The sequence below is a fragment of the Strigops habroptila genome, chromosome 4, assembly GCF_004027225.2.
Source record: "Strigops habroptila isolate Jane chromosome 4, bStrHab1.2.pri, whole genome shotgun sequence".
Lineage (NCBI taxonomy): Eukaryota > Metazoa > Chordata > Aves > Psittaciformes > Psittacidae > Strigops > Strigops habroptila.
In genome coordinates this window covers 63435326-63448288 of record NC_046358.1, presented here as the reverse complement: position 1 = coordinate 63448288, position 12963 = coordinate 63435326, and the positions used below count along the sequence as shown (strand labels likewise).

Sequence of the window (12963 nt, the reverse complement as noted above, 5' to 3'; positions counted from 1 at the left end):
ATAAAAAGGACATGGAGCTGTTGGAGCGAGTCCAGAGGAGGGCCACGAGGATGATAAGAGGGCTGGAGCACCTCCCGTGTGAAGACAGGCTGAGAGAGTTGGGGCTGTTCAGCCTGGAGAAGAGAAGGCTGCGTGGTGACCTCATAGCAGCCTTCCAGTATCTGAAGGAGGCGTATAAGAATGCTGGGGAGGGACTCTTCCTTAGGGACTGTAGTGGTAGGACAAGGAGTAATGGGTTCAAACTTAAACAGGGGAAGTTTAGATTAGATATAAGGAAGAAGTTCTTTACTGTGAGGGTGGTGGGGCACTGGAATGAGTTGCCCAAGGAAGTTGTGAATGCTCCATCCCTGGCGGTGTTCAAGGCCAGGTTGGACAGAGCCTTGGGCATCATGGTTTAGTGCAAGGTGTCCCTGCCCATGGCAGGGGAGTTGGAACTAGATGATCTTAAGGTTCTTTCCAACCCTAACTATTCTGTTATTCTATGATTCTATGTTGGGAGGTCCTCTTTTTATTAAAAAGCAGAATTAAATGTAAAATTCCAAACCAACTATGAGATCAAATTATACAGCTAGCTGAGAGAGGAATGTTAACCTGACTGTACTGGAAGAGATGTTGGAAAAAAGCGCTGCTGGTTGTCTGAGGGGACTAGTGTAACAGTGCTATATTTAAGGGTAAAATATTGAGGTCATAGCCAAAAATTTTAGATGTACAGTAGAAAATCAGACCACAGGCAGTATTATGGAGTTAAATAATGAAGAATGTCAGAACCGAAAAGGGTAATGTTAGCTATTGAAAAAGAATGGGTTTGATGTGAATAGATTTCCTATTAGAGACTCAAGACTAAATCCTGTAGAACTGATGTGAAAAATCAACTCTACATACAGAGAACAAGCCTATATTTATGCAGTCTGTATTTTAATAGTTGTAAAGAGTTTAATAACTTCCTTTTCAGAAGAAGCCTGTTCCGTATTACAACTGTATAAATCCAATAGGGATTCATTGCTGTAGGTGGAGTCCCTTCTGATTGATAGCTTGAAGCAGAAAAAAGGCTCAACACATCTCTCTGTGTGGGGGCAGGAGTTATTTTTCTTTGGGGTCAATCACAGAGTTTTGCACAGTCCTCCTTGTGATGTTCACTCTTTGCTTTTGTGGCTTTTTGTGGCTTTTGTGGCATTCAGTGAATGAATACAAGCTGTTTTTCCCTTTGGTTCATTACTTTCAGTATCATATTCTTCACAATGATTGAACCTGCAGTTCCATTTCCCGAGGCCAGGTGCTTGTGCCAGCTACAAGTTTTTAGAAATCTTCTTTTGCTCTTTTACTCATTGATGGGAACGGACAGTTGCATTTTTTCCCTGATCAGTCATTGGTTCTACACAGCCAAGAGTCTGCCAAAAAGGAAGCTAGGTTGTTTTGCTTTATTTATGGCAAGTCATTAAAAAGAAGGTGAAATAGATGCAAAGGACTGAGTCTGTAGTGCTGGCTGTGTAGAACCCAAGCAAAATGCACAAGCACTGCTTCCATTTTTTAGGCTATTAAAGGTACAATAGGTTGGGTACTTAAGTCTGCTTGAGTGGTCATAAACTGTTGTAGTCATATACATACTGACAATGGGATTTTTATTTGAAGTAGTTGTAAATCAAGCCTGAACCACAAAAGCATACGTTATTCTCAGTAGACAGAGATGAAACATTCCAAGCAAATATTTAGCACAATTTATAAGGGTCAGGTAAAGAAAAATTTTCCTTGTCTTGCCTTAAATCCCCAAGATTTCTCTTAATTATTCTTCCTCTCTGCCCTCCCCCGCAGTCTGAAACACAGTGTTTAGATAATGCCCAAATACACAATATATAATGTAAATGCCATTTATATTTCAGCAAGAGCTGATCTCATAATCAACTTAATCTTTGTTTTTTCCCAAATGTAATTGTTTATTCAGAGTCAACTGAAATCAGATCAAAGTAGGTGACACTTGGCTTGAATACTATTATAGTACACTCTATATATACACACTATAATTATATATACACTGTATATTGCATACTTGATAATTAGATAACCTGATCATTCTGCTTGTTGATCATTAATAAATTAGTTTCCTCCCACTGAATTTCTAGATAAAAAATGCCCATATTTAGAAAGAGAGAAAAAGCAGCATTCCAGTGCTCTGTCATTATAAATTATTTCCATTTCATTTGCTTGTTTTAGAGTTTTAAAGTTTCCTATCTTCAACTTCCAGATGTTGATTTAGAATTGTGATGAATCTTTTTCTCGCTTGAATGTAAATCACATTCATGTGTTCACGTGCACCACCAAGAATATATTCAAAGGATTGCTTTAAAGACACCTAAAGGGAATCGTGCACTTTGCAAGTGTACCTGTAAGCACTATTTTCTATGTAATGCATAAAAATGTATATAGTCTATGATTTTTTTAACTGTTGCTGCTTTAAAAAATAACCAAACCCAAGAGAGTGTGATCGTCTCATCTTCTCACTTAATTTACTTTAAATTCACAGTAGATTGCCCTAAACTATTAATTGCAATTAGAACAGAAATGTTTTGTGAAAAGAGTCACTGAAAGAACGTAAGTGGCAATAGATTTGCTGAAAGAGACATCTATTTAAATTAGTCTTAAACTGCAGATTGTATTTGAGTTTTCTCTTTTGTACGTAAGGGTTAGGTTTTGTTTGTTGGTTGGTTTTTGGTTTTTTTTTGCCAGGGACACCTATGTACCATAAATAATTGAAATCTTTATAAAAGTTTTATTTCAAAGACAGGCTTTGAAAACCTAGTGGGAAAACAAAATCAATTTTCATTTGGCCTGACATAGTACATGTTATTCAGTGAGAAATAAACTCCATCCTTATTTTGAAGACTAAAAGCTTTGCTTCTAATATTTAGGGAAATAATAGCCTGAGGTGGAGTGGTCTGTGGGATGCAAGTCTTTGGAGTTACTAGACATTAGTCTCTGTTGCATACTGCAAATTAGATTCTGTTGAAATTTTTAGTATACTGTGTTAAATCGTGTCAGTAAAAATAATAGAGGAGCCAAAACAGCTAAGCTCAAAATTCTACATGAACATCATTCCCTTGAAAATTAATTATATTGGAATTTACATTAATACTACATCAACAACCTGACAGTAAAAATGCAACAACTTGTAATTAGAGTGCTAGTGGAGACCTTAACATGTAAAGAGTATTATTAAATTGTTCTGTTTCATAATAAATGTTTTTAAAAGCACGTTTATGTGCTAAAATGATAAATACTCATTTTAATCCTAGGTGGATATGCTGATAATGACACTTTATTTTGCAGAATGGTGTAACTGATGTAACCAATATTTAGAGAACAGGTGTCATCTGTGTATAATTACATACTGGGTTTCCTAGGGATGGGTTTCAATTTATGTTGGCCATGTATAATTACACTGAAAAATGAGTAGAGAACCCTCAACATTTTTTGAGGATTGGAAGTTTTAAGAAAATCCCAGGATTTTATGGTGTTCATGGCAGGGTGGTACAGTGGTGATGCCTCATATCCACCAAGTCACCTTCTTCCAGAATTATCCTGTAGCACAAAACTGGCATCCAAGTTCAGTGTAAGCAAATTGTTCAGTTTAGAGCTTGTATTTCTGGCAGCAGGAATCCCCCCACACCCACCTAACTTGCCATCGAGTTTAACATTTCACTTTTTTTCTGCTGAAGTTCCTTCTCTTACTTTCTCCCACATAGTGAGGGATGATGCCATCCTTCTTAAAGATCCATATGGTTCCTTCACATGGGTACCTAGATACAGATTAGGTGTTCCTTCCATTCAACTCTTCTGTGATTTCAGAGGAATTATGCTGATTAAGTCTTGTTGATATCTGGTCCAATTGCTTTACATCTTGCAGGTTTTTCTTAATTAGACAAATAATCTTAGTTAATCAGATTCAAAGGAGTTTGCCGATATTCATCAGGACAAAATTCTGCATATGTGATTATATAGTTTGTAACTGATGTGTTTTCAAATATAAAAGAAATTCTAATATGTCATAGTGGAAATATTATTTTAGCCTTAGTTTTAGAAAATATACTATGCTTTTCATATAGTAGCACAGCTGCAGCGTATGGGTGTGGTGGTGTAGAAAAGTGACTTTCCTTCTAGAATGGCCTGCCTATCCATACTTTTATGCCAATTATATTGCATATATATTTGTGTGAAACCTTTCAAAGAGTGCTCTTCAAATACTTGGGAGACTAAAATCTGGACCTTTAGAATTCAAGAAGGGAAGAAAATGAAAACCAAAGGACCACGGGTCTTTCCTTAGACCCAATCCTGAGAATCCTGTTAGTATTAAGGAAGTGTAAAAGTGAAGATATACTAATTTTTGTGGGAGAATATGAGAGCTATTGAATAATCTAAATGATTCATGATTAGACCACCATATTTGCAAACTTACCCTTTGCCACTTAGATTTCACTTTATTTTGTTGGTCTAAATGATGCAAGTTAGTAATGTAGAAATTGAGGTGACCAAAGTAGATGGGCTAATCTGAGGATTTATTGGTTATTACGCAGTTGCAAAGTGGAGTTTTACTGTCTTCAAACACATGGGCACTGTTCTTGGACACCACGCTAAGTGTCAAAGCTTGATATCAGAGATAATATTGTCCAGAATTAAAAAAGTGTTGAGGACCTAATAGTTAATAGATGCTACCTATGTCTTTTATCTTCATCCCTCTTTCCTTTTAAAGTTATCTTCTAATAGTTCTGAGGGTTTGATTTGTTTGTGACTCTCAAGTAGTAAGATGTTTGTTGGCTTTTTGTCTCCTTCTCCCTGCCCAGTATGTCATAAAAGATAATAGAGAGGAAGATATAAGTGCATGCATAGTTTATACTAAATTTAATGTAGAACTTTGGGAAATATCCTAGTTGATGCAAATTGATATGTATCAGTATTTACAAGACAGTAGGATGAAACCTGTGCCAACTGGATACTCACGGGCAGCACAGTCAACTGCTTGGGAAAGATGGCCTTTAACTGCTCAAGCTCAACTGGAATTGGAAGGGGGTGTTACTTTAAAGTGATCATTAAAACAAAGTGTTACTACTTGCAAGTATTTTTTTTTTTTTAAATACAGGTTTTAACTTGAAAAAAAAAAGCATGTTTCAGTGGCAAAGGAGACTATTAAGTATAACTTTTTGCAATGCGTAAAGACGAATGGAAATGATGACCTTATTGAATATCCCTGATTACTTTAGCAGGAGGAAATTCCTCCTTGACCTCTGTTCATCAGCAAATTGAAATGGGAGTGTTCTCTGAAGCTTGTCAGGCTGATTAAGCAAAATGTTGTTACTGCTGAGGTGAGCCAGCTCTGTTACAGTGATGTATACCTGGTTTAAAACCACACACGGTTACCATCTGGAATGGTAACAAACCCCCCAAAACTACAGGTGTTTCTACATAAAACTGAATGCAGGATGTTTTATTTACATTGCCTGTATCAACCAGAATGCTAATATTTATCAGATATTATACCACTAGCTGGATTTAATTCATATAGATTCTTTCATTCAATTTGATACAAAAATTTGAGCCAAACCCTTGATGTTTGGCTAAATTCTGGAAGGTTCGTAATCTCGGCATATAGATTTTCCTGTAAACCCATCATGAGTTTTGGCTCCCTGACCTGTATTTGAGACAACTTATTTTTGATAACATGAGTTATCCAGATCAAGGATAACCACAGGTAAGCATAGCTGAGTTCTGGCATTATCTCTTTCCACTGATTTCATGCCATGTCTTCTTACAGTCATTCTCAGAGATACTTCTTGTTCCTCCACTAGATCTGCAGTTTTTGCTTTCCTCTGGTGGACGAACATAATTAAAATGGTCTGAAGCCATGGTTTCTTGAAATAAAGTTCATCCACATATTGAAAGAAAAAGCAATACTTACCAAGAGACTAAAATATTTTACTGACAGCTGAGCTTTTTATCTACCAGCTATGGAACATATTAGAAAGGCTGTAGTTTTTATTTTAGCATCCTGGGAAAACTTAATTTTGGGAAGGGGAGGGATGTCTCTCCTGTGTTCCATTTCAACTTTCCTTTAAAAGAGAATTTCTACTGTAAAATTTCTACTTGACCTAGCAGTTGTGCTGAATTTTGCAGCAATAAGGAGAAATTTGAGATGTTTTGTGTTTCATTAGCAATGCAAGCTCAAAGAAGTCTACACATTTTAATTTGCAACATTCTGTCAAAGCCAAATACAATTATCGCTGAAACTCCAATATAACATGAAGATTCTTTGCTTAAAGTCTTATGTTGATGAAAGAGATGTTTTATTCACTTTCATCTCTTCTAGGTATCCAAAGTATGATTTAATAAAGAATATTTTTCTTTTTTTGTAAATATATTCTGTGACCTCTCTATTGTTAAAAAAGGACTCATACTAGATAACATTTCATTTGCTTTACTGAGTTTCCTTGCTAAAGTGTGTATTCCAAATTCATTAAAGGAGTTTTAAGATTCCTGTTTAACTTCAAGGTCTTGATTCCGATAACAAAATAATATTGATGCGTTGCAGAGTTGAGTTTCTTGTTTCCCCCTTCTTAAGCCAGAGGTACAGCAAGGAGGAAAAAAATAAAAATTGAGTTGTAGAAAGAACAGATTTTTCAATTCATTGTGGATGTTATAAAAAAATTTAAAATGTATAGTTGCATTCCAAGTAAAAACTACCATTTTGAAAAGAATAGAGTGTTTTGACTTACCCATTAATTAATAATTAGGTTTGAGTCTTGGCATGTTTGTTGGTTCTAGTTCATACTGTAAGGAGGTTTAAGTGAGGAGAAATCGTTGAAGTAATAAATGTTACAAAGTTAAAATAAATATGAGACATCATTCCCTTAAATTACTGGGTGTCACAAACCTTCATGCTTCCCAGGTGTTGCTTGGTTTCCTACATGGGATACCTTTTCAAACAAGAAAAATTTTATGCTATGTATCATCACTTTTGTTAAATGCATCCTTTCTGTCTCCTGTTCATCATGGACGATACACCACTGGCAGTGTTTTAGGCTGATAATTTGCAAACTCAGATGCAGCACATAAATACATGTAAAACATCTATTGATCTACTCTAGGAGAAATCAAGTTGTTATATAGGTGAACAGGGGGACATGTTCCAATTTGGAATCTATAATGCGACTTGGAATTAATTCAGTTTGGATGAACCGAGTCTGTTTTCAAATGCATTGAGGAATGTTTTGAGAAGATCTCATGCTTTTGTTTTCTGTGTTAGACAGGGCTATGAAGAACTGGAAAGACAGCTGAAAGAAGTCTTTAAGGAAAGGAGCAATATCCTTCGTCAGCTGTCGAAGACATCTAAAGAACTTGAGGGAATTAAAGCAAACCTCCAGGTCAGGTTCTGTCTCGGTTTCTCTAGGATTACTTTCCTTAACTTTTTCGTATTGGTATCTATTTATTAAAACAAATTTGGTGGGTTTTTTTTTGGTTTTAATATGTGAATAATTGGTTTTTTGCTGCTATTGTACTTAACATAAACTGGATGTTTTTATGGAAAACATAATCCTAATGAATTGAGCTGTTTGTCCACTTAAAAATATGAAAATAGAGCATAGCAGAACAAAAGAGGAAGGGAAGGAAAAAAATTAGCCTTCTTAGTGGAGTTACCACCTGTTTGTCCTGGCAGCTACTACAAAGGATCTTTTGCTGTTGCAGGTTGCATCTTTGCTGATGAGTTACATACATTCAGCCTAGTTTAGGTGCTCACTTTACCTCCCTGACATGCCATCTGCACAGATTGACTGGATTTACTGCAGGCCATTACTTTACAAGTTTAGCTGACAAATTGTGCTAGACGAGCCTGCAGCTAGAGCTGAGACACCTCTGCATTTAAATTTTGGGTATCATGGTTAGGCTGAAAGGGCAATAGTCTCATAATATCTCTGGACTCAAATCAGCTCCTTAAGAGTGAAAAGTAGATTAAAAATCTGGCTCTGGATTTGAGGTCCTGAAATCACCAGATGTTCACTTATGAGCATGCCTGTCTTTTCCAGGTATTGTCTGTTGATCTGGTGAAAACATTCAGACACATTATCACTTGAGATTGGTCTCTGTATTTCCATATTATATTAAAGGACAGTGGTTTTCTGAAATTGCACTTTTATCTTCATGTTGATGTAAGCTAGATGGGAAAAATACTGAGGAGTAGATTCCCTGTGTCTGTTCACAGAAGAATACTGGTACTGTGTATTATTACTGTGCTAAATTATGTTATATTGACTTATATTTCAGATTGTGGTTCTAATCAATGTGAATTCTTAAATCTTTTATTTCTCCCTTTTTTTTTTTTTTTTTTTTTCGGAGTGCTTTACCACTCTATTATTGTAGGTGTTTTCTTCATTTTAGATAAATGTGCTTCTCCTTGTAACTAAGTTATTTTAGAGTTGGATTTTGTACGCGGTACAGCTGAAGGTAGCAGTCAGCAAAATGCTACTATAAGATATTTTAGACTCATCACTGGAGAGATCCAGATATAGGCAAAGAGCTGTAGTATTATCTTCTGTATATACACACTTGCCTTTGTCATAAAATTTTAATGATTTGTCGTTTGTTTCTAAATCTACTTCTTTTACTTGATTGGCTCTCATTTAATATTTGAAAAACAGCTGTGTACAGTTAGCTGTGTTTGAGTTAGGGTAAAGGGAAAGTCAGGCTGTTTCTGTGTTTCTCACAAGTGGCAATAACTGTAATTCACTGGGAACATTTTATGAAAGAAGACCAAATGTATCATTTCACAGATGAGTAATATTAAAGATCTCTTTGGTAATAGAGTTGTTTCCTTGCTATCAGTCATTGAAAAATGATGAAGCATCAGCCAAAAATGATGTGCAGAAACTTCTGGAACTGGGCCAAAAGCAAAGGTAAGACCCCTATCTCCATCCTTCTCTTTCCATTTCCAGACTGAAAACAGGCAGACTAGGAAATGCCATCTTTCTTTTTACTTTAATTTTTAAACTGTATTCCATAGTCTGCTGATTATAACAGTAAAAGGAAGTCAGTGAATGCTATTTTGGGAAGTTATTTAAACAAATGATGTAGTTGCTGATTTTTGGTTAATGTTAGGAAAAGATATTAAAATGCTATAGTGAGATATCTGCTGAAGAAAGGGATTTTGAATTTCTTGTGAAGAGTTAGTCATGAAATCACATAAGGATCTTTCAGGTATTCCAGACAAATCTATTAAATGATGAAAGCAAAACTTCAGCTAATGCCCAATTTAAACTCATGTTATATGGCTTGGGTGCAACTGAAGGTATACATCTCAGCATCATAGCCGCCCTTGTCACAGACTCCATCCTTCATACGTTAATGTATTTTTGTAGTAGTTTGATTGATGTGCAGATCTGATGAAATAGATTAATCTATTAGAAGTATTAAGGGACTGTTTAGGAAATAGATCTTAGTTGCAGATAGGAAAATTGAGTCTGCCAGTTTTACAAACTACAAGTATTCTTCCCAATCTCTTCCTTAAACCAGCCCTTAAAATCTCTCCAGGACCACTTAAAAGTACATGTTGACTTTTGCTTCTAAGGGTTTCAGCTATTGAGTATACTGCACCATAGCAGTTCCCAGAGATAGAATCTGGATGGGTGAAAAATGCTGCTGAGCAGCCCTCATCCTCCTTCACAAAATAAAAGGCTTTTACAATATACTCCAAGGAAATGCCTTGGAGCTACTGCAGGTACTTGACAGCTCTTCACAGGCTTACTGGATTTCACTTCCAGAGAGGTGTGGAAGTTCAGTGTAAGAACTTGGTACTAAAAATGTTCCAGGGAATCTCCCTCATAGAATTTTGTCAAGGAAGGATCACAGTTTATTTGCCAGTAGCCTCTGGCTGTACTTCATCTGGAGTAAGTAAAGAACAGTGAACATAATGTTATGCTTAAACCTATTGTACTTGAACCAAAATTCGAGATATATTGCAATATTAAATTTATGATCTTTCTTTGGACAAATGTGAGCTGTGTTTGGTCTGTGAGCACTACTTTAATTATTCTCTACAGTGATGGATGATACAGTAAAGTTTAGAGTGCTGGAATCTCAGCTTGTAGACACAGTTCTGCTGACTTCAAATTATATTTTTTCTTTTCAACCCCTTTTGTGTGAATTCTTCAGTACTTACTAAGTTGCAAGTAAAATTTGGGTCACTTACTGTGGTGCCTCAAGTTTTATTCTTTCTGTGTACTATCAGCACTTTGGAATGATCACATCTGTATGATAAGAGAGCTCTAATGTACTGGTGATGTGCTGGTTTCATGCTGCTCCATCACTATTTCAATTAAATCTGGTCTGTACCAGTGTTGCTAAGCATAATTTATTTAATTATTTTAAAGCAAGTATAAACTAGTTCTTAACGGTATGGTTCCATTTTGATGTGTTTTCAGTAGCCTGCTTCCCTCACTTATTTGATGCCAATCCTTTTTGCTAGAAATGATACACTGGCAGATGTTTTGCACAGCAGGCAATTCAGTAGATGTAAAAGGTGGCCAATTTCCATCATAGATAATTTTTGTCTTCTGTTGGCACTGTGGATCAGGGTGTCATTGTGATGTTACTAGCAAGACTAATAGACACAGTACATCTGTCTGTTACTTTGAATAATGAAGGGTGTCTTTTTTTGAAACTAAAGAATTATTTCTTAATGGACACTTGAGATGAAGTTTGTGTTCTGTGTTTTCAATAAACTAGGGAAGAAATGAAATCTCTCCAGGAGGCCTTTCAAAAGCAGCTTAATGAGGCAGCTGAGAAAGCAGAAAAGCAGCAGGCTACCGTGAGTGATTCCCTGTCCCTCCTTCATTACTTTTGTTTGTTTCTTCTGGGTTTTTTATTTTTTTAATCATTTTGCCTTGAATTTGCAATTAGCTCAAGTAAGTTTGCATGTAAAACTTGGATTTCAAGTATGTGTTAGTACTCTAAGCTTCAGAAAAAAAGAAGCTCAAAAAAGTTTGTATGTTTACAAGTGACAAGATCCCCATCGATTAATTTCGGTGGAATTTAGGTATATATATATACTTCTGGAGATTTGCGCTTGGAGACTTGAGCCTAAGTACGTTCCCTGATGAGTTTATCTTTATAGACCCTCATCTCTCATTTGTACCAATGTACACTGCCATACACTCATTGACTTTTTAGAATCACTACTGATTTTCAGCAACAAAATAGAGTGTCTGATTTTGACCATAGTAGATCTAATTATCACTATAGGAAGCTATTAAGTCCCATTCAGGTTTCATGCTTTAAGAAAATTTTGTTTCTGGATAAATTGTACAATTGGTTGGATTTTTGAATGGCACCGTAATGTTGTGGGGCATAAATGGCCATGGTTTGCTATTGCAGGAAAAAAAAAAGTAGAATCATGCTTTCTGTTTAATTCTAAAATGCAAAAAGGAAACTTTTCCTGTCTTGGTTAGTAGTGTTTCTATAACACGAACGCCGCTGAGCAGAAGTCGACTAGATAATCTACAGAGGTCCTTTCAAACCTCAAGTTTTATGTGATTCTTACTCTGGATTTGAAAACAATCTGCTAGAAGGATTTCTAGACCTGGTTTAAGTTTCATATTAGATAATTACTGGTTTATTTAGTAAGATTTTACTGTCATCCAGGTTCATAAAACAACAGTTTCTCCAAGCGAAGCATTTGAATATAATTACTAAATTTAGGAAATATTTACAAATGCATTGTTTTGTATGAATGCGATTTGTATGTTGTTTTATGCCCTTGGTGAACAAGATAGGAGTGTGCATGTTTTACACGCTACTTTCTAATTAGAAACAATGTAGATTTTGAACTGACGTATTCCTTTGCAGGTTTCTTTCAATTAATGTGATTTTTGCAAACACTTTTTTCCTCTTTGTTGCTCAAAAGTCTGAAGGGTAAAGATACTGCTTTACCTATTCTTGTTCCCCTCACAACATATACTTTGTAGAGTTTTGGTGCTTGCAATTTTGTCTAGAGAACAAAAACCCTCTGGAGGGGAGAAAAGTAGTAAACTGAATGATGTATTGAACTTGAAAAAGATAACATATTTTTGAGGCCTTTCTGTTTGACAACGGTTTTATACTGAGGCAAGAGATATAGTGCTGAAATAAGAAAAAATGAGAACCCAGTTATCTCCGGCAAGTACTCAGAACATGCTGGTTGAAAGTTGTCTTTTTTTCAGGTGCGTGGTTACATTCTAACTAGCTTCATCAGCACAATGAATTCTAGTCCTACAAATTAAATGTGGAAGACATATTTCATTATTTAATCTCTGCATTACATTTTGATAATCAAGACTAATTCAACTGTGGGTTAAATAAATCTCAGATGTAGTGAAAGGGTTATTGGTTCTGTTCTTTGTGGTATTCGTTTTTTTTTAAACTTGAGCAGCAGTACTTTGTGTAAATTCAGTTCACACCCTAGTGCTGGGGAAAACACAAATAAAAAAAAATCTACTGTTAACTGTTAGCAAAAATATTACCTAATGCAGAAACAAGGAAAAACGCATCTGAGTTTATAACAGAAATTGGCTTGGAATCGTTATAAACCTGAGTTCTTGTATTCTAAAACTTGCCAATAGTAGAATATGAAATTTGCCACTGATTTTAAGGAAAGCAGCACTGTGTCCTTGGTTTGTGACATTTATTTCTTTATGCCTCAAGGTACAGTGTACATAATGAAGCTCGCCAGTGCAGTAAGACTGAATATTCAAAAAGTGCTTCAGAATCCTCAGATGAAAGCTGCAATAGAACTGGAAATAAATATTATTCCTGTCACACAGGACTACTTTACACCTGGTTTCTTTATGTGTTTCATGTTTTTCTGAAAGCAATATGAATGCTATGAAAGAAGGTCTTAGGAACTTTGAGGCAGGCCCAGCTACAGAATGGGAGCTTGAATTTAATTCTAAT

At 35.7% G+C, this 12963-nt stretch overlaps 1 protein-coding gene across 2 annotated transcripts in view; it reads left to right on the top strand.

Moving 5' to 3' along the window:
- Positions 1-12963, top strand: part of LUZP2 (leucine zipper protein 2) — a 175044-nt gene that overhangs the window by 77029 nt on the left and 85052 nt on the right. For both annotated transcript variants that reach the window (XM_030481771.1, XM_030481770.1), the window contains 3 exons: positions 7289-7406; positions 8863-8933; positions 10762-10843. In XM_030481771.1, coding sequence (XP_030337631.1) covers positions 7289-7406; positions 8863-8933; positions 10762-10843 — 271 coding nt within the window. The remainder of the gene's footprint in view (positions 1-7288; positions 7407-8862; positions 8934-10761; positions 10844-12963) is intronic.